The sequence below is a fragment of the Polychytrium aggregatum genome (genome assembly GCF_025602895.1).
Source record: "Polychytrium aggregatum strain JEL109 chromosome Unknown BJ171scaffold_13, whole genome shotgun sequence".
Taxonomy (NCBI): domain Eukaryota; kingdom Fungi; phylum Chytridiomycota; class Chytridiomycetes; order Polychytriales; genus Polychytrium; species Polychytrium aggregatum.
Window position 1 is genome coordinate 744,237 of NW_026516215.1, and position 24,486 is coordinate 768,722.

The window sequence follows — 24,486 nt, forward strand, 5'->3', positions numbered from 1 at the left end:
GGCGCTGCATACCGCCTCAGTCGGGCTCCGTCGTCCTGGGATGCTTTCTGCTTCTGCTGGTGCCGCTGCTGCCGCCTATCGGTGCAGTGGCGGATGGCTTGGCTTTCTCTGCCAGCACACGCATGCAGACAGACAGGTGCCGCCCGCCTCCTGCTCTCCCGCTCCTCCACGAAATAGAGTTTTGGTTTCTCCCGTGTGGGGCGGTGTCGAAAGAGTCCAGATCCATGCAGCACCCGCTTCCGAGAATCCGAAGCCTACGGTTCGGGGGAGGCGGGAAATCCATTCCAGGATCGTTCTGCAAAGCTTGGAGCTGTCTGTTTTGCAGTCTTTCCTGTCGGTCCGCGTTCTCTGTCTCGATCGAGAAGACCAAAACCTTAGCTGGACGGCCTCGGGGGCTGCGTGCAGAAGCCGGTCCGAGACGTTTGTTGTCACTGGCTGGCTGCCGACAAGAGCGTCGGGGGAGCTGGGGCAGGAGTGGTTCTGGATCAGAGAGTAGTTTGCGGTTGGATCTGAAGGGGAGATCTGAGGCTGAGGCTGAGGTGCCAGGAGCAAGGAAGGCCATGAAAGCCGGTGCTCGATCCGAAGGCGCTGGGGAACCTGTGCAGGCCGCGGAGAACAACATGCAGCCGGGCCATGAAGGCGAGGGACGCTTCGAGTTTTGTCTTGTCTTGGGCCGCACGCGCTGGGTGTCTTGGAAGGCCGACAGCCAGATCGCAGCCCCGTGCCTGGCGAATGTTTGGGTGCGTGCATTTGAGGCCACAAGGCGGCAGGCAGCCTTTCCAGCGCACGCGGCCTCCACCGGGCTCTGCGGCTCCACGGGGCCATACTCTGAGCCAGAGCCAGGGGGGATGAGGAGAGCAAGAGAAGGGGGTGCTCGACTGTTCGCTTGCCTGCTTGCTTGTGGGAGAACGGGGCCGAGGCGTGTGCGAATGCACATCGGCCATGGCGGATGCAGACGGGGACAGCCCGATGGCAGAGAGCTGCTCCTGTGGCCCAGCAAAAGGAAGATGTCATCCGCGAGGACATGCACGAGCTGGTGGGTGCATTAGTGGGTGGCACGACCCGGGCGACCGCGGATATGGCAGCATGGGTTGAATCGCATGGGTTGTGTTGCCAGGCCATGTCGAATGCAACAGGATGCTGGTGCAATCGCCGATGTGTCTGCTCTGCTCTGTTCTGCTCCGTTTGTTGCAATCGAGGTCGGCTCTGGCGAAGAGCACGCTGTCGGAGAGGAGTTTGGTGGGAGACTGTCGGTGGCCTGCCGTGGCCCTGCTGTGGCCCTGCTGTGGCCAACCCACCCATGCGCGCTGGTGGTGGTGGAGGAGGAGGAGCCGGCGCACATTTTTGCGCGAACTCGACTGGCAAGCCCGGCAGCAAGCTTGGTTCCCGCCGGCTTGGACAACCCAGTGCAACCGCTGCTATCTCTCGCTCTCGCTCTCACTCTCTCCGTATCTCTTGTGGATGGCCGCCTGGGCAAAAGACCGAGTCAGGCCGACGAGCCCGGTGGGACACCCGGCCGCTGGTGCCCGGCACCAGATCGGGTGCAAGAAACGTGCGAGGGGCTCGCCGCGGGCCTGGCCACAATCTGTGGCAGATCCTGAGCATCGTGGCGACCTCAAGCCGGGCAAAAAAACGAGGTCAGACTCAGCGAGCGGCGAGCGGCCAAGCGGTCCATCCGCGGGACCTCGTTGTTGGAGCCGAGCCGCAGATCGCGAGGTCTCGCGGATGAGCCGCAGGACGATTCGCAGACCAGTCGCCGTCGCAGGGGGGCCGACCAGCGTGCCAGGCGGGCATGTGGGGGCCAGAGAACGGGCGCTGGTTGGCCAGCAGCTGGGGTTGCACGGCTGGTTCTGGATCGCGCCTGGGCCCGAGGGAACGCGGCGCGTGCAAGCAGAGTGGGCCGAGTCGATGCTCCGATGGACGCACGTGCGGGCCGATGCCGCAACGGCGCTGTACAGCACGGCGACACAGCGGACGCGACGGTGGTGTCGCTGCAGTGGGTGCTGTTGCTGCTGTGGGTGCCCTGGGTGGTGGTGGTGTAGACGCAAGTTGGGGTGGGTTGGGTGTCGCTGCTGCTGCTGCTGCTGCTGCTGCTGCTGATGCTCCTGCGCTTGCTGATGCTCCTGCTGATGCCGCTGCCGAAATGCATCGGCTTCGGCCCGGGACGCATATCGGCCAACATGCTCTTTTGGCGACGCAACCAACATTCGTGCTGTTTCTGCTATTCCTGCTGACGGATTCCAACAGCACGCAGCATGCTGTGATTCCAACAGCACGCAGAGACTCAAGCAGCATGCTCTTGTTCTGGATGCAAGCACATTCTCGCTCTGTCGCCCTTGTCTGCCACCCACCCAATCGACGCGTCGGCACCGACCGCCACCCGCGCCCCGGCCACCGCGATGATTCGCCGGCAGATGCACGTGCAAGCGCGCAACGCGCTCTCTTCGTCACACATCGTCGCGCATTGTCGCACGCCGTCACACACTGTCATCCCAGCTCGCCACAGTCTCTGTGAGCCCACCCGCGCCTGCCCACAAGCCCGCCGGGGCACGAAGGAAAAAAACATGCCGCCCTTGCCGCCCGCCCCTCGCCCGCCTGCCGCCCGCCCCGCCCGCCTCTCGCCCCCCCGGCGCGTGCTTTCCCGCCCCAGCGAATCACCGCTGTCCATTCCTTCGCCCAGCCAGTCGCGCTTGTTGGTCTCCGCCCATGTTCTCCTTCTCGTCGTGTCCCGTCGGTCCATGCGCGGGCCTGGCGTTCCGTCGCCAACGTTCCCTCTCGCCCACGAGGCGGCCTTCGGCGGCCTTCCGAACCTAGCATATAAGCCGCTCCCGCTCCCGCCTCCCCTTCCCGCTTCTTCACCACCTCACACCAGCTTCCCGCACACTGTCCGGAAATGTCTGCCGTCGAAGCCGTCAAGCAAAAGCGTGCCAAGGCCTACGCCCATCTCGATGAGGCCAAGCTCGGCTGGTTCCACTTGAGAGCCGTCCTCGTCTCTGGTGCCGGTTTCTTCACCGACCAGTATGACAACTTCATCATCAGCTTGGCCCTGCCCATGATCTACCAGGTCTACTACCCCTCGGACCCCTCCATGCTCAAGGCCTCCAACTTCACCAAGCAGTACCCCGACTACGACGCCTGGATGAAGGCCGCCACCCCCTGGGGTAACTTTGTCGGCCAGGTCGGCTTCGGTTACCTCGGTGACAAGCTCGGCCGCAAGAACATGTACGGTATCGAGCTGATCGTCATCATCGTCTCGACCATCGGTTCCGCCTTCTCTGCCAGCTCTGTCCGTGGTGCCAACATCCTTCAGGTCCTTGCCGTCTGGCGTTTCTTCCTCGGTATCGGTATCGGTGGTGACTACCCTCTCTCTGCCATCATCACCTCCGAGTTCGCCAACGTCAAGTGGCGTGGTATGCTCATGGCCGCCGTCTTCTCCATGCAAGGTGTTGGTATCCTCGTCGGTGCCCTCGTCACCCTCGCCACCCTCGCCGCCCTCCAGTCCTACATTGTTGCCGACCCCGCCTACCTCGACCTTGTCTGGCGTATCATGATCGGTTTCGGTGTCATCCCCGCCATGTCTGCCATCTACTTCCGTCTCACCATCCCCGAGACTCCCCGTTACACCGTTGATGTCATTGGTGCCGTCGACCAGGCCGCCGCCGATGTCGAGAAGGTCCTCGCCCTCAACTCCACCGCCGATGTCTCCTCCAACTGGAAGGGTGAGGAGGTCGCCGAGACCCGCGCCAACGTCAAGAAGGGTGGCTTCTGGGCCCACTTTGGCCAGTGGAAGCACGGCAAGGTCCTCATCGGTACCTCCGTCGCCTGGTTCTGTCTCGATGTCGCCTGGTACGGTCTTACCCTCAACCAGGGCACTGTCCTTACCCTCATCAACTGGAACGGCTCCAACTCGCTCGCCCCCTACGACAACTACTTCCAGAAGACCATTGGCCAGATCATCATTGTCTCCATGGGTACCCTCCCCGGTTTCATTGTCGTTGTTGCCCTGATCGAGAAGCTCGGCCGCAAGCCCATCCAGCTCCTTGGCTTCGGTGTCATTGCCGTCTGCCTGTTCATCATCGCCGGTGCCTGGAACACCATCAAGACCAACACCGTCTTCTTCACCATCGTCTACACCATTGCCCAGTTCTTCTTCCAGTTTGGCCCCAACACCACCACCTTCGTTGTTCCCGGTGAGGTCTTCCCCACCCGCTTCCGTTCCACTGCCCACGGTATCTCTGCCGGTCTCGGCAAGCTCGGTGCCATCGTCGGTACCCAGGCCATCAGTGGTCTCTGGAACAGCAGCCCCACCGCTGTCATCTACATCTTTGCTGGTGTTATGGTTGTTGGTGGTGCCTCCACCTTCCTGATCCCCGAGACCAAGGGCAAGACTCTTGAGGAGCTCTCTGGTGACGACGAGGTCTTCCACACTGATGCTTAAACGACCACCCCCCCCATCTCCTGGATACTTCTGTCTTCACCGTTTGTCCGGCCCTCGCCCTCTCCTCGCTTGTCCCAGAGTCCTTTTTTCCTGAAATTCTAGAGTTTTTCCTTTCCTCCTTCCTGCCAATCGACATGTCCAAAATCCACCACACACGCTCACAACTCCACGCTCCAGCTCGGCTTGATCTGTTCAGTTCTCTCTTTTTTTTGTTGAATTCACAACCCGACCACATCTCTTGTCTCTCTCCACAAAGTGTTTATAGAGTGCAATCCGCAAGTTTTGTACTATAGTTTGATGCCGAATGAATGAATAAACCACTCTGGGCTCTGAACTTTCTCTCGCTTCCCTGACAATATCGGTGCTTGCTTTTGCTTGCTTGCTCGGGGATGGGATGGTCATTCCTTGCACTTGCTTTGCGATGCTGGCTGGCTGGCTGTCTTTCAGTCACGGCGGATGATACCATTCGACCTGGCGGCTTTTCCACCAGGCCGACTCGGCAATCCTCCACCACCCCTCAGAACCAGCACGCGCCTCCGTGGGTATTCGTCGCTGCAGCGCTCTGACCCCCCCCCGCCGTCCCATAGTGTTTTCTTGGAGGCGATGACCTTCCACATGGCCTCCGCCTCCCGCCGTGGCCTGCGATGAGCACATCCCCCTCCCATGTGGCAGTCGAGCGGGGGGATGGGGAGGACGGGGTGACTCGGATCGCGCAAGAGTGTCCGGCCACGCCATGCCATCGCGCCAACGGGTCCTGTTTGTCCGGGAGTGCCGACATCAGGACAAGCACTCCTCATCCACAGGGCACTCCTTTGCAGGGGATCGAGATCGATGAATATGAAATATGAAATATTCCCGCTGGCTTGCCGGCGTATTTTCTTTCGTTCAACACAAGATGCGGATTGAACAGCGGCCAACTACAAACAGCGCAGGCGCAAGAAAGGTAGAGCAGAATCAAATGGGGGGGGGCGGGACGAGATCAAAGCAGTCAAACATGGTGGCTAGTTGCACGGAGAGTCAAGGCAGAGGCGTGAGAGGAACAAGAGGGTCGAAGGGATCGGGAAGGGCAGGAGCGATGCGGAAATGGGAGGTAGTGGTAGTAGCGATAGAGAGGAAAGGGAGGAGGAAGGAGAAGAAAGCGCCCAAAGAGAGATATAACATCATCCGAATGAGGGGCCGCAGGTACAAAAGAGGGGTGGCCCGGGGATATGCACTGGATACAAACGACATCATGGATGGGTGAGATGCGATGGGGGGCGGAAGGAGCCAGCGGCAGAGGACAAGACTTGGGAGACATGAGGAGGCAACCAGCCGCGATACACCCGCTCGCAGTCCGCCCTTCTCATCTCTACTCGTCATCAAGATACAAATCCCTCACAGGAGGCGGCCTCTTCTTCAGCGGGTCGGGGCGGAATGCCCCCGTAACGACCTCGCCACGGGGCGTGGGCATGCCCTCTTTCCATCGCAGCCACGTCATTTTCGGGCCGTTGACGGCTCCTTCGTTCAGTCTGAATCCAAAGACCTTCGGAACGTAGTAGGCATAGTCCGGGTACGTGACCTTGTCCTTTGGCGAGTGCTCGTCGTCGTCGTCATCATCATCATCATCGTCGTCGTCATCGTCGTCGTCTTTGTAAAAGTCGTCCACTTCCGAGTCGCCATCGTGGTGGTGGCGATCGTCGGCGCTTTCGGAGCCATCGGAATGATCTGAATCGGATTGGAACGGAGACTCGATCGTCAGCTGTTCGATCGGAGGGTCATGCAGCCGCTTGTGGGGCGAATAGAGCGGTGGTATCAGCTCCGGGAACGTGAGAAACAACATATGAGGGAAGGTCGTTCCGAAGAATGCGCCGTCAAAGTTTTGATGCGTGGGCTAGGAGCGGCCCAGGGAGTCGACGGTATGGGGTCGAGTCAAAGGAATCGTGTAGGGTGGCATGGCACGGAAACGGGGTGGAGCCGTCACATTTTTGAAGCGTCGGCCATGATGGCGTCCGTGCAGTATCATCAATCGCAATACCAGCCAAGGAAACCCCGATCGGCCAAGAAGCGAGTGCAAGCGGTGAGTGAGTGACGATGCGAGTCATTGCGTGTAAGACAGAAGCTCGAATGTTGCCTCGTCCAACCCACCAACCCACCAACACACCGACACACCGACACACCGACACACCGACACCCACAGATACAATTCACCGCGCGCTCTGGACCGAGCCATCACACCGAGCCGTCTTACCTGTGACGGGAAATACAAGTCCCCACACCGTGGGCAAAACATCTTGACGGTATCGACCCCGAGCTGGTCCGACGTGCCGCAAGGCACAAGTCCCGAGCCGCCACAGAGCACCCGCGGACAGACCCCAAAGAGCCGGGCCTGGAACTTTTCGCCCATCTGCTGCAGGCCCTGTTTCGTGAGGATGTAGCGCTGGTGAATCAGACCGTAGAGGGTGTAGGCCGAGTTCTTTGCCAGCTTTTCTTCATGCGCCGACAACGGCGTCTCTTGTTCCAGGTCCAGGATGATATCCATCGCCTCGCGGTAGTGTGGTACGAGCCACTGCAGACCCGTCAGATTGAAGTCGTCGTAGGCGAACTCTTCCGCCACTTCGACAAAGATCTCGTGGCCTTGCAGAGCCAAAGCCAAAGCCAAAGCCAAAGCCAGAATCGAGGCCATGATTAGAGCAGAACATGATAGTAGAGCGTTCGCAGAATAGATCCTTCGCAGATCCGGCCATCCGATCGTCCGAGCAGGCACGTGGAACTGGAGGACGACGGCATAGCCAGCAAGCCACGGCGAGGATCCCGACAAAGGGCATACAGCAATCCAACTCGATGGAGCCTCGATTGAACCACCAAAGAGCGAGGCATCGCCCAGACTACTAGCGACTAGGGGGGGGGATAAAAAGCGCCGCGGCAGGAGGCCTACCTTGAAGCGAGCAATACCAGTGGATCCAGCTAATGAACGAGGACCCGTCGCTCGAAGCATCGTAGATTGACTCGGATTGATCTGGGAGCAGTTTCCACAGTTTCCACAGTTTTCGCAGGTCCAGGTTAGGTCGTTGGCGAGGCAGGGGTTGGACGCCCAATATCGTAGGCATCACAGAGGCAGATCGTAGTGATGGCCGACCGGGAGCCGCAGAGACAATCCGGAAAGCGTTAGTCACTCTGTTCGACGCACCATTTCGGAGGAGCCTGCATCCGCAGCAGCTCCGGCTTGGAGCAAACCCAGCAAGAAGATCGATCCCGCCAGCAATTTGTCGCAGCAGAGCCCATCGCCCCCATATTCCGTAGATCGTATCAGCTTCGATCTCGATCTGCTCCGGTACGCTTCGGTGTGCTCCGGCTGTGGCTCATTGCCTTGTCCAAAATGCCTTCTGCCGCTTGCTTCTTGCCCTCCGCATCCCAGATTCTGCGTCCTGCGTCCTGTTTGTTCATCTCCCCTCCCCTCGACCGAAAGCCCCATCGTTACCATCATCGCTGTGAGCATCGCCCTCACCGTGGTGGTTGGCAACTTCATGGCTAGCATGGGCGTGTCCTTGGTTGGCGTGCCCAGAGGCGGTTTGGCGAGCGTATGAGTAAGCCTGGTTGAATTGTCCGCTCGGCAAGCTGCCCGTCACGACCGTTGGAAGTGAGTAGGCCGGCTGGCCGCGGAATTGCTTGGCGAGCTGGCTGGGATCGGCCATGGCTGAAGCGGTCGTTTGGTGGTGGAGTTGGGCGGTTGGCTAAAAGAAGACTCTCCCGACGCAACGGTGGAGAGAAGGGGCGATGAAGCAAGGCCCCGATTGGATGGACTGGACGGCGATGGGACAAACGTTGGTAGTATCGGCCATGTTCGAGCGGAGTCGGGAACGAACGAATAGAGCCACCGTCAAGCCGATGAATGGCCGGCGAGATAGAGCAGGCCGATCCGTATCAGTATCCCCGAATGGTTTGGGCCAGAGCGTATGGGGTTTGCAGAAAGAGGAGGAGGGAAAAGATTAGGATGCTGAAGGGATCAACAAAAGGCACCTCCTGAACTGGCAGCAGAAGCAGAGCGCTAGGGATGCAGACGCAGATGCACACAGAGAGCGAGCTGCGGCGAGTGTGCCTCCAGTGCCTGGTGTTGGACGAGAGGAAGACGGCGAGCGATCGAGTGACGGATGACGAGCGCCAAGGCCACCACAACTGACCAGAAAAGCGGTTGGGCAAACGGGCGCGACGGCCGAACAGGCGGGGACTTGTGAGCAGGAGGGAGTCTCGGAGGTTGGCGAAGTTCCTGAGCTGGTTCCGGCGACAGCGCCGACGGGTGGCCGCTACAGAGGGAGGCGACCGGCGGGGGGCAGGCTTCGGGTTGGCAGCGGCGGGAGGAAATCTACGGCGCAGACAAGATGCAAGAGAGGAGGAGGAGGCCTGCGACGACGCAACGGGGCACGGCTTTTGAGACCGGGCGTGTTGCTGGCTGGCCAGCGCAGTTTCGGGGTCTGCGGTTTGAGCGATCACCGGGCCGCCTGTGCAGGATACTTGCTGATGCTGCGTGGGGGCCTCGCCATGCAGCCGGCCACCGACAGCGGACAGGGTCTGCATCGACAGATACTGCATGTCGATGGACAGTGCATGTCGATGGGGAATGCATGTCGATGGAGAATGCATATGTCGGTAGTGCTGTGTGGGAACGATGCTGCCGGCAACGAGCTGCATTCCCCCGACACATCCCACACCCCACTCTGTCGGCACATGTCTCGGCACTAATGTGCTTATTCTCCGACCGAATAGCTGAATGCAGTGGGCATTTGCTGTGCTGGTATCTCCAGCATCACAAGTGTATTGCGGCGCTCGGAGGCCCGGCCGCCTGTTTGCCCGATCGGAATAGCATCCCGGCGGCTCGTCCAGCCAAAGGATGAGGGGAGGACACGCAGCAGTCTATCGGATGCAGGTGAATATGGATTTGGCAGAAATATCAAAAGTGCGCATGGCCACGGCCGGCCGAGGAGATGAATGGGCAAGGGCTCTCGGGTTCACGTTCACGGCCGTAAGTATGCGCATTCCCGAGTCGGCGGACTGCAATGCCAGTCGGCACGACAAGCATCGCCCGGCGACCCCCGGACGCCAATACTGGCCACGGCGGCGGCATTACTTTCGCTTGGTAATCTTGCCCGACTTGCGGCCTGCCTTGCTGATGGCCTTGGCCTTCATCTTGCGCTTGAACTGGTTCTTGTTCATGAACAGTCGCTCCTTCTCCAGCTTGCTCGTCTGGCCGAGCGACTTTGCCTGGCCATCGGTCTGCATGCTCTCGGATGACTCTTGTTCTCGGTTCGATCGCCGGCCTACCCGCTCGTCCTGCTCTGGCTCTGCGGCCTCGGTCTCCATGGTGGTGTTGGCATCGATGTGGGCAGGCGACTTGAGTGCCGCCTCGGCCTGCTTTTGAGCCAGCCGCTTCAGTCTCTCGGACTCGACGGGAGCAAACACCTGCAGTACCACGCAGAGCCGGGTTAGCGTCCGCTCCAGCAACAGCGACGGGGTGGTAATAGCCAACTGGGTCGCGATGATGCCCAAGTTGCCAGTGGATTGCCAGTGCATTGCCAGTGCATTGCCAGTGCATTGCCAGTGAATTGCCAGTGCATTCGACGCTTACGGCAGTTCGCTTGATGGCGCGGAACTTGCGCTTGATTTTCGAGTGGGTGGACTTGGCCATGGCTGCGCCGTTGATCAGATGAGTCGGGCTGGGGTCGCTCGGGGCTGTGGATTGATGCGGAACGATGCAGTGTCGGGCAAGCAGGACCCGGCAGTCGCTCTGGGGTTATTGGAATCGGAGGTGTCCCAGACCAGAAACCCGCTGGGCAACAACAAAAAAAAAGTGATTGCGCCACAGCACCGACAGCCTCGCGATCGGCACGACCACTCCAGCTCAGACGCAAGAATCACCCCGACGATCTCGATGCGAATGCTGCTTCTGAGGACGAGTCTGGCCCGCAAGCGGCTCGCCAGCCAGGCCATCGGCCGCTCCTGTGAGCGATTCTCTGCACGAGTGGGTCGGTGTGTGCTGGACGCTCATGGCCTTCACTTGGCACACCACAATCATATCCGCTCTGCACCCACACCCACACACCCACACACCAACCCGCATACCGCTGCCCGCACTCGTCCGTCGTAAGTAGCCATGGCCACCACCGTTACCATCGAGGCGCCAGAGTGTGTGTCGGCAGCGCGGCTCGGCTTTCCCATTGTCCGGGAGGCCGAGATTGACGATGCCACCGACGCGAATTGCTATAACATGGATCCGTTCTTCAACTGCAACGGAGATGGCTCTCCAGGGCGAATCGAAGGCAGACGCAGTGTCTGCATTCCATGTACTGCTTTGTGCATTGCACTCTCGGCTGTGCTCGCATCGGAGCGAAGAACGCAGCAGCAGTCATCTCGTGAACTTGCGGCATGCTCGGCTGGCCTGTCCGCAGGACGTGTGCAGCCCAGGATGCTGCGCCAAGTATCAGAGTGTGCTACAGCCGTCGCTCCTGCGAGGCAGGCGGAAGACGGCTGCGATCAGGAACAAAGTCGGCGAGCACATCCAGATCGGAGAGACAACAATTTTTTTCATCCAAAGAAACCGACTGGATCGAGCCGATTGGCCAAGCCACAACCTTGCTGCGCACCACGCCGACACTGCCACACATATGCACTGCCACACACTTCCAACAGCATGACATCGATGTCGCTGCCGGTCTCACAGCTCATCGCCAAACAGATCCTCTTCAGGGTAATCGCCAACTTGGACCTTGTTGGGTCTGAGGAAGGCACCGTACTTGTCGGGGCAGGAAAAGTACTGCACACCCTTGACGCTAATGGCGCAAGCGAGCGGGAGAATCCACAGTTTGCGGGAAAGACAGGGATCAACGAGGTTGTCAAGATCGGTGGGATCGCAGCGGCTGGTTCAGTTCGACCAGCCAAAAGGTTCCCCATAGAGTGTCCGAGCGAGCAGCTCAGTCACCCCGACCACTGAAGCGTAACTCGACAAGATGCACTGGAGTGACCCTGCTCCTACTCACGTTCCGTTGTGCTTTCCCAAAGGCTCGTCGTACTGAATGCCGACCCAGTACCCGGGCTTGAATTGGGTCTTGCCTGAGTGCAGCCATAACAGGGAAGTGGATTCAGCACAACGTGCGGCCCCGTCCAATGTGCGAGATGGGGTGGGATCAAATCGTCGGCTGGAGAGTCCAGAGAGATTGGGGCAGTACTCACCGACGAATTGGACAGACCCACGCTTTGTCAGCCCTTCCTCGGTAACGACCTCGCAGCGGTCGCCAACAGAGATTCCAGCGGCCTCGTGTTCGAACTCGTTCTCAGCATCGGCTTCATCGGGCTGAGAGGCCGTCTCGGCGTATTGTCGCAGCTTGTTGCGCTTGAGGTAGTCGCGGAGAGTGTCTGGGTGCAGGACCATCAATTGTCAAGTCGCAAGCATTGCAAGCATTGCAAGCATTGCAAGCATTGCAAACATTGCAAGGCTGGCGAGGCTGGCAAGACTGGCTCGAATCGCATGGCCAGCATGTCACGGATTGCCTGTTGTCGGTCCAGTTCACACGGCGAGCTGCGCGACCTTTCAGCATCTACGCTGGGAGGGAGGAGATTGCAGGATGTCTCTGCACACACCCATGCCTTCGTCTTACCCGATCGCTTGTTGTATTCGTCCTCGGTCAGCTCGAACTTTTTCACCGCAGAGAGATCGGTGTACTCGCCGCGGACGCGGTGGGGATTCAGGTCTGTGATCTGCCACCGAGGGCAAACGAAACGCAGCCAGAGAGTGCGTTAGCTCCCAAGGCTCTTCAGAACCCGATACGGAGCACTGGCCCAGAGGGGGACAACGGCATCTTGGGCAAGCTACCAGCAATGGCCAAATGCACACACCTGCAGACGGGCATAGTCCACGACTGGGAAGAAGCCCAGCATCTTGGAATCGTCGTCGAGCACACCCATAAACTCGTCGCTCTTGGAGTACAGCGAGACCTTCATGGTGGAGGCAGGCACTCCTGTGATGGGCTCCAGCCGTTCCTGGAGCGCCGGGGAGGACAGCGTTAGGGCATGAACGCATGCAATCCTGTCGAGACCCTGGGCCTTCATATGTGCCCTTGGGGCCGACCTCCAGACATCCGATTCCACTTCGATGGCATTGCATCGCTCGATACAGTGTCGTCTCTGCCGACTCCCCCCCCCAAATGGCTGATCCAGCAGCCCAATGTGCCTCGAGCCGGCAGCATGTAGAGACCTTTAGGCTGGCGATGGTGATGGATTTGCTGAAGCGGCGCTCAGAAGTCGCTGCTTCCGACGAGATGAACAGGGTGACGACCGCGGGACCCAGGCCCGAGATCGACATGTTTCCGGCAAGATCGGTGCTGATGGTGGCCATGACGGCAGGTGTGCTGAGGCAGGTGTGCTGAGGCAGGTGGGATTGGAGCAGACTTGATCGGCGGCGGCTGGGATGATCAAGACAACGGGGCGGGGAGCGAGGAGCAAGCCGGGCGGCGCTGATCTGGGGCTGCGGCGACGGCCCATGAGCCCGCCAACCCAATCGACGGCCGCCTCCTTCCCATCCAGGCCGCCGCCTCCTTCCCATCCAGGCCGCATCCAGCATCTATGTCGCATCCAGCATCTATGTCGCAGCAGCCTCTGGCATCCTGAGCCGCATTGCCAAGAACGAGTCTTTGCTCTCGGTCGGCAGATTCGGGGGCGAAGCACCACAGCCCAAAGCCAGCACCCCTCGCCTCCTCGCGTTCGTTCGCTCCTTCGCTCGCTCGTTTGCTAGCTTGCTCCATCGCATCAGCATCGACGACATCTGCCACCAGCAGCACTCTGGCATCGCCCATCTCGCCCCTGAACATTTTCCTCGGCTGCGTTCCGCATGTCAGCCAAACGCCCCCTTGAAGAACATCCTTCGGACAGCAGCTCGTCCTCTGACAAGATGGCCAGACTTGGCGATCCTGGTCCGCACTCAGACGCTGCGACCGATCGGCAGGACAGCGCCATATCGACCTCTACCGGCCGTATCTGTGCTGCCCTCGCCAGCCATGACATCCTCACGATCCTTGTCTGCAACGAATCCTTCCTGACAGCCCTCGATGCGACGACCCTGGTCAAGCTCCCGGAGCTGGCTCCTCAATACAAGGACATCCTCTCGCTTCTTTCCAAGGATGGATGGGTCCGCTTTATCTGCTCCAAAGCCGCCGCCGCGCCTGACTGCGGCATGCATGCCGTGCTCCAGAATCTCGGCGAATCTATTGATCCCATGGACGTCCTCCGAGGGATCGTCTACTTTCTCACTCGTGTGAAAGGATACCCCCGCAGCTTCGAGGCATACCAGAATGAACTGCCGCTGTGGTGGGCAGCAGCATCCTCGTCTTCGCTGTGCGATGTACTCGTTGACGGGCTCAGGCTCAAATGCCCCTACAACAAGGATCTTAGCGACGAACAGCTCTGCGGCAACAGCTCCGCCCACCCAGTGTGGCAGTTCCGGGCGCTTGACAGCTCCCGCATACTCTACTACCATGTCTCCACCCCGTGCTCAGGCGACTACGATTGCGAGGGAGGTTGCGATGTGCTATGCGTCGCCCGATTCGCTCATCATCCATTCCATACTGCCGAGCAGGTATCCAACCTCCTTCCGCACGAGAAGTACGCCCTCTACACGCGGCCGCTGGGCTATCTTTCTCTCTTCAACTGCTCATTTATGACGATATCCGGCTGGCCTGATTGGCTCGACCATGTGTCGCATCTCTCCTTCGACTGCGACTCGAATTTCTTCGACACAATCACAAGCCTGGATGGGTTCCCGTTGATGTCGCAGCTAGAAAACCTGACTGTGTCAAGGAACGTCCCCACCCTCAAAGGCCTCCCAAGCGAGCTGAACTCGTTGAGCGAGCTGGATTTGTCCCAGTGCCGGAGCCTTGCCAATCTCGAAGGACTTGGCAGCGTCCGCGACCTCACCAAGCTGACGCTACCCGAATCCATCCTCACTCTGGAAGGGCTGCCTCCATATCTGTCGAACCTTTCCCAGTTGGATTTGACCCGCTGCGAAAATCTGGTTCACCTCAAGGGATTTACAGAACCGCGCTACTTGCAGGTCCTGCAGCTTCCCAAGGGCCTTCGCAGCCTCGAGGGAATGCCACCGTGCATCAAACCCCTGCAAGACCTCGACCTCTCTGCATGCGTTGCCCTCCGTACTTTGGATGGTCTGTCGCAGCTGCCGTATATCCGAAAACTGCTCCTCCCTCCACTCCTCGAAAGCCTTGATATCGTCTACCGGTACATTGATCGCTTATCGACGCTGGATATGCGCCCTTGCAAACTGATTACGTCGCTCGGGCAGTGTCCGTCCATGAAGAGCATGTACACGTTGCACCTCCCTCCCTCTATCGAGTCCCTGGAGGGGCTGCCCACCCAACTCGGGTCCCTCAGCAACCTCGATATGTGGACATGCGACCGCTTGAACTCTCTCAAGGGACTGCCACCAACTCCGAGGCTGTCGCGTCTCAAGCTGCCCCGGCCAAACGGCACTGCAAGAAGTCTATCGGACTGGATTGCCTGGCTGCGAGAGTCGCCTCAGTGGCAACATCATGTCGACCCGGATGGTCACTTGGTTTCGGTCCTACCAAAGGTGAATGAGTTGTGGACACCGCTCTCCTTGGGGGCAATCGAAGCTCTCTCGGAAACCTTCCTGTCGGTCCGGCGTCTCCACTTGGCCCTGGATGAGTCTACAAGCCGCCTGGCGCTTCTGCCGCCGATGCCTTTGGCGAGCTGTGTTTTTCTCCATGGTCCAATGCGCAATCTCATGCAGCTGGCAAGGGGCGCCAGGGCCCTCAACATGATCGAACTTCGCTGCTGGTATCGTGGAACATTCGTCGGTTTCGAGCACGAGCTGCTCCAGCTGCCGTGGCCCATTCTCTATCTCTGCAAAGAACTGATGAACAACGGTCGAGTTCCGGTCGTTGCGGTCGCCTCCATGGCCGATCCGGGCCAGAGCAGCCAGCTCGATGAGCCGCAGCAATTCCCAGCCGACGATCAAATCCTGGACCTTGCTGATGACACAGAACCGATCAACATCCTCATGCCCCCAAACATTGATTCGCTTGAGGGCATGCCTCCCATGATCGACTTCATCCGGTGCTTGAACCTTCAAAACGCTCAAGTCAAGTCGCTCCAAGGCATGCCAGCCATGGAATCGCTTGAGACGCTACAGCTTGAAGTGGGCGCCACGGATTTGCAAGGAATGCCTCCAGTGCTGCCGTCTCTCACGACATTCAACATACGCAACTGTGAGCAACTGACCGCACTCAGAGGGATGTCTGCGATGCGCAAGCTGACTCGGCTGTCGCTGCCCAAGTCGATCTCCACCTTGGACGGAATACCCAGGGACATGGAGAGCCTCGAGGAGATCGATATGAGCGTCTGTGGCAAGTTGAAGACACTCGAGGGCCTCCCAATCCTACCCCGGCTCAAGAAGCTGGTCTTGCCGTCCAGCCTCAAAATTCTGGGCATTCCAGATGCCCACATCCGCTCCATCACCGAGCTGGATGCGTCCAGATGTCCGAAGCTTGAGGTTCCCACCTTGGCCCATGAGGATGTCCCCAATCCTGCCATCGACAATGCCGTTACTGTTTGATGAGCACCGGGACTTGGCTCGACAGTTAAAATGCGATTCTCGCAGCCATGGCTACCACCGCCCATCGACGCAACCGCCACTTTCCTCCCTCATAAGAGTGAGGTCAAGACTACTGTTGTAAAGCACTTTGTATATGTAGGCGTCGTGGTCTCACAAGAGAAAGCAAAGGAAAGAGAAAATAGAGAAAAACCATGCAGTAGTATGTATGACCCAGAGACTCGAGAGATGCAAAAGCACACAGGGCAATCTTCACAGGAGGGCGAAGGCGGGTGTGTGGGGGGGGGGAGAGAAGGAATCAACCTCGTGCACCCACCCTCGAGACCAGAATAGCGGCGGAACAGGGCGTTTGCGTCCCTGGAGCCAAACTCGGGCTAGAATTCAGTGAACATGAAAGAAGAAAAGTTGGAGTGGATGTGTGTTTTTCTTTTGAGGGGGGGGGAGAAAGCTAGTTTCTTGGGGACGAGATGAAGATGGGTTGAAATGGGTGGGCGAAGGGATAGGAGCGACATGAACACGGCAGCGTGACTGGGCTGTGGGTCGCAGAAAGAGAGCAGCGGGGCCCCCGGCTTGCATCTTGGAATACAATGCGCGTCGGCCTTCATATTATACATCGGAAGGAGGATCCTCGGACCGCTCTAGCTTTTCTTCTTCCATAATAATGTCGGGATCTGAAGGCCAAATCATCCGCTTCATGCTGTGAGGCGAGGGAAGAGGGAAAGACAACGTATCACCACCACCGGTGTCAGCAAAGCGGCAACAGTAACCGAGCGGTTGCCGTGGCTTGCAAGCATCCATACAGCCGGACGACCCGACAGGAGAGCAAACCTGGATGCCACCCGAAGCACGGCCGATACCCCTTTTGATGCGCCACTCGCACTGATACTTACTAGATGCAGATCAAATCCGGAAGAACACAGCACACGGGCATGAGCAGACATGTGAGCCAGTAGGCCGGCAGGACGTGCTGGATCTCAGAGGTGCCGTACTCGACCATGTTGAAGACAAAGTCGATAATAAACATCACCGCCACGTTGCTGAGGAGCGAGAACGCAATCGTAGACAGGGTCAACCACGTCCATCGTTTCGTCTGTAGCGAATGCTTCAGAAGCACCGTCAGCAGTACGGGTGTTCCAAAGAGGTAGCATTGGATCCAGTAGCCGGTGCTGTGCCCATTCGGCGCCAGCGTGCCGTCGTAGTTGATCATGTAGACTGAGCCAAAGATAGCTGGAGCCAAGATCCGGAGCAAAAGAGCGTCAGGACGTTACATGCAACAGCCAGACCGACAGCCAGACCGACAGCCAGACCGACGGCCAGACCAACTCATCGCCGCTGGTGAGGCAGCGCAGCAGTGCCGCCCCAGATCCAAGCCTGGAAGAAAAGCTTACCAAAGGCGTGCCAGGCCATACTGGTGCCGACTGTGGCGAACCACGTCCAGTTCCAGTACAAGCCCGCTCTGAGCTGCGTATACAGCTCGGGGTACTTGAGGATGCCCTTTTCGGAGACATCCTTTTCGTAGAGCGACAGGACCAGCGGCGGGAAGAACGTGAAGACAATGTTGAAGAGGGTGAAGAATACCTCCTCATACGCCGTCTGGTTCAGCAGCAGTAGTAGCGTTGGCCAGATATGGGGCACAGACGTCGGAGCAGCGACGGAGAGCAAAAGTATGTGTGAGGTTCATATACACGGTCGGCAACGGGAGCGATTGACTATGCCATGGATGAATGCGGCGCGGCGCGGCACGGGGGCAGATGCATAGACAGAGCGACCTTTCGCTGGAGCGATGGCCAAGAACAGTTGCCGATTCGACACAGATTCCACATAGATGCCACACAGATTCGACACAGGTTCCACACGGATGCGCGAATGACTGTTCGACAACTCACCATCGCCGACCAGCTGCTTTCAAAGCCGTACCACCACTGCACCGTGATGAAGGCCAGGTTCTTGTAGAAGCTGTAAAAGATCAGGGCCGCGAAGCGCATATACGAATATCGGCCATGAACCGCCATCAATCGCTTCAGGAACCGGAACTCGCCAATGGCATAGTCGGCCGCTCGTACGGCCTGGGTTCCTTCTCGACCCATGATGCCGACACCAACGTTGGCGCACTGGATCATCGAGACGTCGTTCGCGCCGTCGCCGATCGAGAGCGTGACCTTCTTGAGCTGAGACCGAACCAATTTGACCACAAGGGCCTTCTGAAGCGGCGTCACCCGACAGCAGATAACACTGTCGCACCGCACGCCAATGCTGAGGAAGAGACTCGGTAGGCTCGCGCCGCTGTTGAATATGTGTGTCAGGGATTCACCGCTCACGACCAAGCTAAACTTGTCGTTCTAGGAAAAACAAAGGAGCCGGTTAGCCCACATCGCAAGGATCTAGCTGGGTCTTGGCTACAAAGTATGGCATCGACACCATCGGCAGCGTCGTCGTGAAAGGCCACCCCTACCGGTGACTGGTTGATGGACTGCATCATTTCCTCCATCGCTGACTTGCATGTCTTCTCATTTGCTGCGTTGAGTTTCAGGATATGGGCATCACGATCCAGCAGCGAGCTGGAGTGGCCAATGTTGATTGCTGTCTCCTGTTTGTCGCCGGTCAACAGCCAAATCTTGATGCCAGCCTTCATTCGGATTTCCAGTCGGAGGAAGAGAGGAGCGGACAATGAAAGCAAACAGTTAGACATTCGAGGCGCGGTCTATATCCGTTGGCGAATGGTCCCCCGGTTCGGGCCGGATGGCCAAAGCCTTCAAACCAAGCTCAATCGCGCAGCATTATCAAAGGTCGAGAGGGGAGGAGAAAGGCCACGGGTATTACCTTCAGCAAGTACGCGATGGTCTCGGGAACTTCGTCCTGGAGCTTGTCCTCAATGGCGGTACATCCCAAGAACTGCATGTCGGTCTCGATGCTCTCGCACACGGCTGCGATTTTCTGCTCGCGGGCCGTCAGCGACTGCTCGGCCTCATCGTATTTGATCTTGAAGGTGGCGTACTCCTGCTCAGATAGCTCCTTCCATGCGACCATGAGTGTCCGCAGTCCAGACTCGGAAAAGAGCTGGAGTGCCCGCTCGGCCTGTGCGATCCGCGCCGGCGGGTTGACCGATTGATCCGGCGACAGACGCGCGAGGATGATGTTGTCTGCGCCTTTGGTATATAGCCGGATGGCTCCGTCGGGCATGCGGGTGATGATGGACATGCGCTTGCGGTCGCTCGAGAACTCGAGGATCTGCAGAATCGGATACTCTTCCCGGACACCACAAAAGGTGATGCTGGTGTCGGACTTTGACCGCTTTGTCATGATGACTTCGTTTTGGTTGATGGCCTGCAGCAAGGCAGTTTCGTCTGGAGACTGCGATTCGTACATCAGCTCGCCAGTGAATTCGTTGACAGACGGGATGGCAGTGTGGCATAGAACCATTGTGTGGCAGAACTTGATCAGGGTGTCTTTGTGTGCGGGTGAGATGCTGGGGTCCTGTGAAAGTGTGCACAGTTGACCAGGCCAAGCACAGGTGTGGTCGAGTGGGTGAATGAGGCGATCGGAGAGCGCCAACCGCCGCCGTCGGCATTGGGAGAGTCGACAGTCCAGCGTGTTCGGGTGGGAGTAGTTCCAGTCGAGAGACCGGGTGGGTTTGTTGGGGTCAGCGCATGCATAAAACCGACCATGCCGTTGAATGGGTGGCAAGTGTCGCGACGAGCCCATTGGACAGTCAGATCGCCACGATTGACGCGGCGATCAGGTCCGGGTCAAGTTCAGAAAGGCAAATGTGACCCACATAACCAAGAGGAAAGTTGGTGTTCACAGTCAGTTTGCGGCTATCGAGTCTATATCACAAGATGGCGTGCACTCGACAGGTCGCTATAGCGGATACGGCTCTAACTTCCAGTGTCGACACTATCCCATCAGCGTCGACCTTATACCGTCATCGCCAACGGACCGCTTACCCTCAGAGCGCGCCCAAGCTGGCCTGGTGACTCCATCTCATCGTACACCGAGCCGTTAACAAGCCATTTGGAGAGCTTCATGCGGTTCTGTGTCAATGTCCCGGTCTTGTCCGAGAATATGTACTCGATAGCGCCCAGATCCTCATTCAAGTTGGAGTTGTTGACTTTCATGCTGCACTTTTCGGTCGTGCCGTCAATCTTCTCTTTGTCGTACTTCATGTTGTCGTCCCACATGATGAACTGTGCCTGGGCAAGCCGAGCCAGCTCGATCGTGACAAAGAGGGATATCGGAATGACGTAGGTGTATATCGAGAAGAAGCCAACGGTGACTCCGAAAACGTGAGTGCTGATGGATGTCTCCACAGGGCCGAGATACCACTCAATGGCATAGTCGTTGGGCTGGGTCTGCATGAACGCCGTCTCTTCTTGGAGGATGGAGATGTAGCCGGAATACTCGAGCATCACACTAGAGACAAGCAGCACTGCATTGTAGGCGAACGCAACGAGCACCAGATAGTTTAGCTTGCGCTCCATAGTGGAGGTCTTGCCACCGGTCTGCTTCAGGTTCTTCATGATCTTGGTGTCGTTTCCCGTATAGACAACGACAGCGTAGACCCAGTCGGTGTTGCGGATAACAGCACCGCGCAGCACCGCATTGGCAGCAGATAGCGAAGTCACAGAGGGCGTTTGGGTTTCTGCATCAGGAAGGATGATCCGGCCCTCGAATGTTGTGAGATGCTCGTTGGGGTGCTCGCATTCTATCCGTCCCCTGAAACTAACAAAAGACTGTTTCGGGGACCGAGAAACAGTGCGAATTAGCCGCTGCTGCGTGTGCAGGATGGCCGCTGTGGCAAGCAGGGACAGACAAGACGAGCTCCCCGCGAACGCAGTCTCACCAACCGCAGACAGACGGGTGCGAGCAACGAAGCAAATGGTCACCTGAGGGGTATTCCAGTGATTCAGTTTGGTCGGAGCGGATTTTCGCTTCAGATTTGTCTCACTGTGGACGGCAGCGGCGAGTGCAACAAAAGCGGAGCGGGGGTGTTAGGTGAGTAGGGTCCGGCAAGGTCCGGCAGGGTCCCGAAGGATCCGGCAAGGTCCGAGATCAAGTCCGAGAGCGCGCATTGCCCTGGGCGGAAGCGCTGCGAAGCGGGCCGCGTTGGAGTGTGCAGGTCGATGGTCACAGGCCAGGGATTCTTGCGGGGTCGCTTACCCGTCGAGCTCGGCCGTCTCGATGAAGCAGGTTCCGTCCTCGAAGCTCGTGCTGACGAGGATGCAGTCAACAGGAACCTTGGAGCCTTTCTCCATGAATATAACGTCGCCGCGCTGAACATTCATGCTTGATATGCTCAGCTTTTGTCCATCTCGGATGACGAAGACTTGCTGGTTGTTGGCCTCCTTATCGGCCTTGTATCTCGACTGTTGCGGCGGGCCGCCAAGCGACGCGGAAGCGAGGGAACCGCAAGATCAGAAGAGGGGGATATGGGCAACAGGCGGCGCCGCGATATGATCAGCAACGGATCCACAACAGATCCGCAGCATCGGGATTGTGGTGGGCATGTGACGCTTACATAGTCTTCGATGGCCTCCTTGGCAGCGGTAAAGCCCAGCACAAAGATGAGCGGCGAGATTTGCGTGATCGGCGACAGACTCGATACTTTGGAGATGACCGAGAGTGCACCGAGCAGAAAGTAGATGTTGTAGAATCGATGAAACTGCAAAGAGCCAAGTCCGACGTTGGCGTTGGCGATCGGCATCGGCATCGGCAATCGGCGCGGCAGAAGGGATCAAGAGCGCATTAGACACTGGCGACAGGGCATCCAAAGCCATTCATCACGAGCTCGAGCTCGAGCCAGAGTTGAGAGATGCGCCATCGATTTGAAACGCGAGGCGGATATATGGTGCACAGATGGTACAAGCACACTCTCGACTGGGTCAGGGAGGTGAACTGGCAATCTAATCGAAGCGCTTGAGAAGATGCAGGAAAAGAGCCGGCAACGAGGGATGGAGCGCCAATGCTAGAATGGCGGTGGATGCATGCAACCCCAGCAACACCCAGCAACCTCCAGCAACACCCAGCAACCTCCAACCAAGACGGCAGCGATCGGTATACCTGGTAGTAGAGCGTGAGCGGCAGGAACGACAGCAGGGTGTATTTGGTTGTGCGGATGTAGTTGGAGGCCTTTGACCACGAGCCAGGCACCGAGGGCAGCTGGACCACATACGGATTGTCGTCGAGCGTGCTATTTGCTATTTCGTGTACCGACGGGCTGCCTGGCAGGAACAGCTTCGACATGAGCGACCGCCGCGGGGTGGTGGTTCCGGGAGTTATTACGCCGTCGGCCGTCGAAACGCGCCTCGAAACATGGGTGATGGAGGGAGACCGATGTCTGCTTTGGCTGTCGACGACGACGCCGTCCTTTTCCGCCTCCATGGTCTGGATGTCTATCTGCAGGTCGGGAAAGGGCGTGTGCGGAAGGACGGGGCTGGCAGGGAACTGGTCCAGAGGAAAGGTGGTGGGTGTTGAGGGAGGAATGGCTGGGGAAGTAGCAGAGAGGGAAAGCGGAGGGCGATTGGGAGGCCGAGGACGTGCTCCAGGAAGAAATCAAGGCCGGCGAGGGGACGGAAGCGTGGGGATAAAAACGTGCAAGCGACCAGGGCGAGCGTGCAGGCAGCCAGACGAGCGAGCGAGCGAGCAAGCAAGCAAGCGGGCGCCGGCGGTGCTGGCTTTTGCAAGGGAACGTTGAGACAGCCGGAGGATTCGCGAGCCGAGCAAGAGTCCGGCGACGACCCGCGGGGACGATTTCGTGTTATTTGAGCGAGCGTGCAAAGGATCAGCAGCGGCCCAGGCGCCTTGGCGGCTCGGGGATGCGCGAACGGGGGTCGGTGCCTTCCACGCCAAGAGAGTGGCCAAGAGAGCGACCAAGAGAGTGACTGCGAGCCGGCGAAAGGGATCTTGGCGGTCCCGAAAGCAGCAACACGATGGGGAGGAGGAGCAGCAGGTCCAATGGGAGGCCTGTCCCGAGGCAGTCGACAAAGGGTCCTGGCCACGCCCGAGTCGAGTAAAGTCGCCCTTATTGAACCGCGACACTCCAACGGGCAGCTGGACTGTGTGGCTTGTGTGGCTTGTGTGCCCTGGGCGATGTTGATCGGCCGCCTGGCTGGACGACGTCGGCGGCGCTCGCACTGTTGTGATGGACTGGCCGGTGAGATCTTGTTGGGACAGACGTCCAGGGAAACGATATGACCAGCTTGGCTGCTCTTGGCCGGGTGCTCAGTATGATCTGATACAACATTGGTATGGTATGGCATGATATTCAGCACGGTGTATTGCAGAAACCAACGACCAGAAGCACGAGCCGAACAGCGCCCATGTCTGTTCTGTGTCTGTGTCTGTGGCGTGTGTGCTTGAGTTGAGCAGAGTTGAGGGGATTACAAACTGAGTTGAGCATTACAAACTGAGCTGAGCATTACGAACTGAACGGCGGCTGTGTCTTGGCTGATCCCAGTGCAGCGAGCTCGATCAGACCCGGTGCCGCCAAGACCCTCCGACGGCGCTGGATAGGTCCATATGTATGGCCTGGCTGGCTGGCCTTGGATCGGGATTGCAGAGCTGCGTCTGCGTTGTCGAGCTGCGTCTGCGTTGTCGAGCTGCGTCTGCGCTGTCGAGCCCAACCAGCCGGGAGATTTCCAGACACGCTGCCGCTGGCTCAATCGGCGAGATCGTGCTGCTGAATCGCGCTGCCGAATCGGGCACCCGAAGCCACGGGGCCTGCCACCCTTGAGTTGGCTGCGCGTCAAACAGCGCCACGCAGTCAGTGTCTGCGCAGCACCCAGAACCCGTTCTGTGCCAGCTTGCACAAGACCGCGTCGTGGCGCGCCCTGTCCTTGCCATTGTTCTCCAGCTCCCCGAAGGTTCTTCCTGGCCCGCAGGCCCCGTGCGCCTTGTCGCTCTCTTCGGACGAGCACAGCCACCGGCCTGTTTTCCCGGCTCTGGTGTCCTGCCCTGGCAAGGGTCGGCAATCGGGGGTGATTCCCACGCTACTTCCTCGTCCTCGGTGTCGAGCAAGCCGCTCGATGACGATCTGCTCGGACTACTGGAATGTACCCCCAGACCAGCGCTGCCTAGATTGGTGGCCTCTCTCTCTCTTTCTCTCTGCCCAGCCCGGCACTTGAGCGTGCGCAACCCTGGCGAACATCCACAACTTTTCCCGATCTGTCGTGTCCTGAATCTGCCCCATCACTCGGCTGCGGCCATGCGCGAGAAGAAAGCCAAAGCCCCTGCGGTGGCTCCGTCAAAGCCCACCCCGGCCGTCACCAAGCCGGCCCCCGCGGCTGCAAAGAAACCGGTCGCTGAAAAGAAGGATGCTGCAAAGAAGCCAAAGGGCAAACCCGGATCAAAAAAGGATACTACTGCTGCTGCCAGTCCTGCTCCAAATGCCTTGCCCTCGGTCGCCGCCCTTCAGGAGACCGAGGCCAAGAGGAAGGACGCCGCT

General features: G+C 58.7%; 7 protein-coding genes across 7 annotated transcripts; 3 read left to right on the forward strand and 4 right to left on the reverse strand.

The window, feature by feature from the left end:
- Positions 1-620: 620 nt before the first annotated feature.
- Positions 621-2,264, forward strand: BJ171DRAFT_473928 (uncharacterized protein; the record flags this gene model as incomplete). Its single annotated transcript, XM_053108718.1, has 4 exons — positions 621-740; positions 908-1,036; positions 1,375-1,996; positions 2,248-2,264. The coding sequence occupies 4 exons, from the start codon at positions 621-623 to the stop codon at positions 2,262-2,264; spliced, it is 888 nt and encodes a 295-aa protein (XP_052967997.1).
- Positions 2,265-2,814: 550 nt separating this feature from the next.
- BJ171DRAFT_598104 (major facilitator superfamily domain-containing protein) lies at positions 2,815-4,766 on the forward strand. Its single transcript, XM_053114813.1, has one exon. It carries the CDS (start codon positions 2,894-2,896, stop codon positions 4,436-4,438), a length of 1,545 nt encoding a protein of 514 aa, XP_052967998.1. The 5' UTR covers positions 2,815-2,893; the 3' UTR covers positions 4,439-4,766.
- A 1,110-nt stretch (positions 4,767-5,876) lies between these two features.
- Positions 5,877-7,395, reverse strand: BJ171DRAFT_408293 (casein kinase II, regulatory subunit; the record flags this gene model as incomplete). The annotated part of the gene is made up of 3 exons (XM_053107264.1): positions 5,877-6,308; positions 6,666-7,051; positions 7,353-7,395. Coding segments are annotated over 3 exons (861 nt in total), but the record flags the coding sequence as incomplete, so codon positions are not given.
- A 2,140-nt stretch (positions 7,396-9,535) lies between these two features.
- BJ171DRAFT_473931 (uncharacterized protein) lies at positions 9,536-10,097 on the reverse strand (the record flags this gene model as incomplete). Its single annotated transcript, XM_053108719.1, has 2 exons — positions 9,536-9,871; positions 10,038-10,097. 2 exons carry the CDS (start codon positions 10,095-10,097, stop codon positions 9,536-9,538), a joined length of 396 nt encoding a protein of 131 aa, XP_052968000.1.
- Positions 10,098-10,972: 875 nt separating this feature from the next.
- BJ171DRAFT_500121 (CAP Gly-rich domain-containing protein) lies at positions 10,973-12,915 on the reverse strand. Its single transcript, XM_053110547.1, has 6 exons — positions 12,660-12,915; positions 12,302-12,445; positions 12,064-12,163; positions 11,639-11,821; positions 11,446-11,518; positions 10,973-11,238 (listed from the first exon to the last, which is right to left on the reverse strand). Exons 1-6 carry the CDS (start codon positions 12,798-12,800, stop codon positions 11,124-11,126), a joined length of 756 nt encoding a protein of 251 aa, XP_052968001.1. The 5' UTR covers positions 12,801-12,915; the 3' UTR covers positions 10,973-11,123.
- BJ171DRAFT_500122 (uncharacterized protein) lies at positions 12,916-16,237 on the forward strand. Its single transcript, XM_053110548.1, has 2 exons — positions 12,916-12,973; positions 12,997-16,237. Exon 2 carries the CDS (start codon positions 13,293-13,295, stop codon positions 16,047-16,049), a length of 2,757 nt encoding a protein of 918 aa, XP_052968002.1. The 5' UTR covers positions 12,916-12,973; positions 12,997-13,292; the 3' UTR covers positions 16,050-16,237.
- Positions 16,238-22,773, reverse strand: BJ171DRAFT_500123 (uncharacterized protein). Its single transcript, XM_053110549.1, has 11 exons — positions 22,104-22,773; positions 21,562-21,705; positions 21,204-21,409; positions 20,930-20,990; positions 19,991-20,776; positions 18,867-19,520; positions 18,499-18,672; positions 17,933-18,385; positions 17,435-17,639; positions 16,937-17,273; positions 16,238-16,743 (listed from the first exon to the last, which is right to left on the reverse strand). The coding sequence occupies exons 1-11, from the start codon at positions 22,422-22,424 to the stop codon at positions 16,653-16,655; spliced, it is 3,432 nt and encodes a 1,143-aa protein (XP_052968003.1). The 5' UTR covers positions 22,425-22,773; the 3' UTR covers positions 16,238-16,652.
- Positions 22,774-24,486: the final 1,713 nt, after the last annotated feature.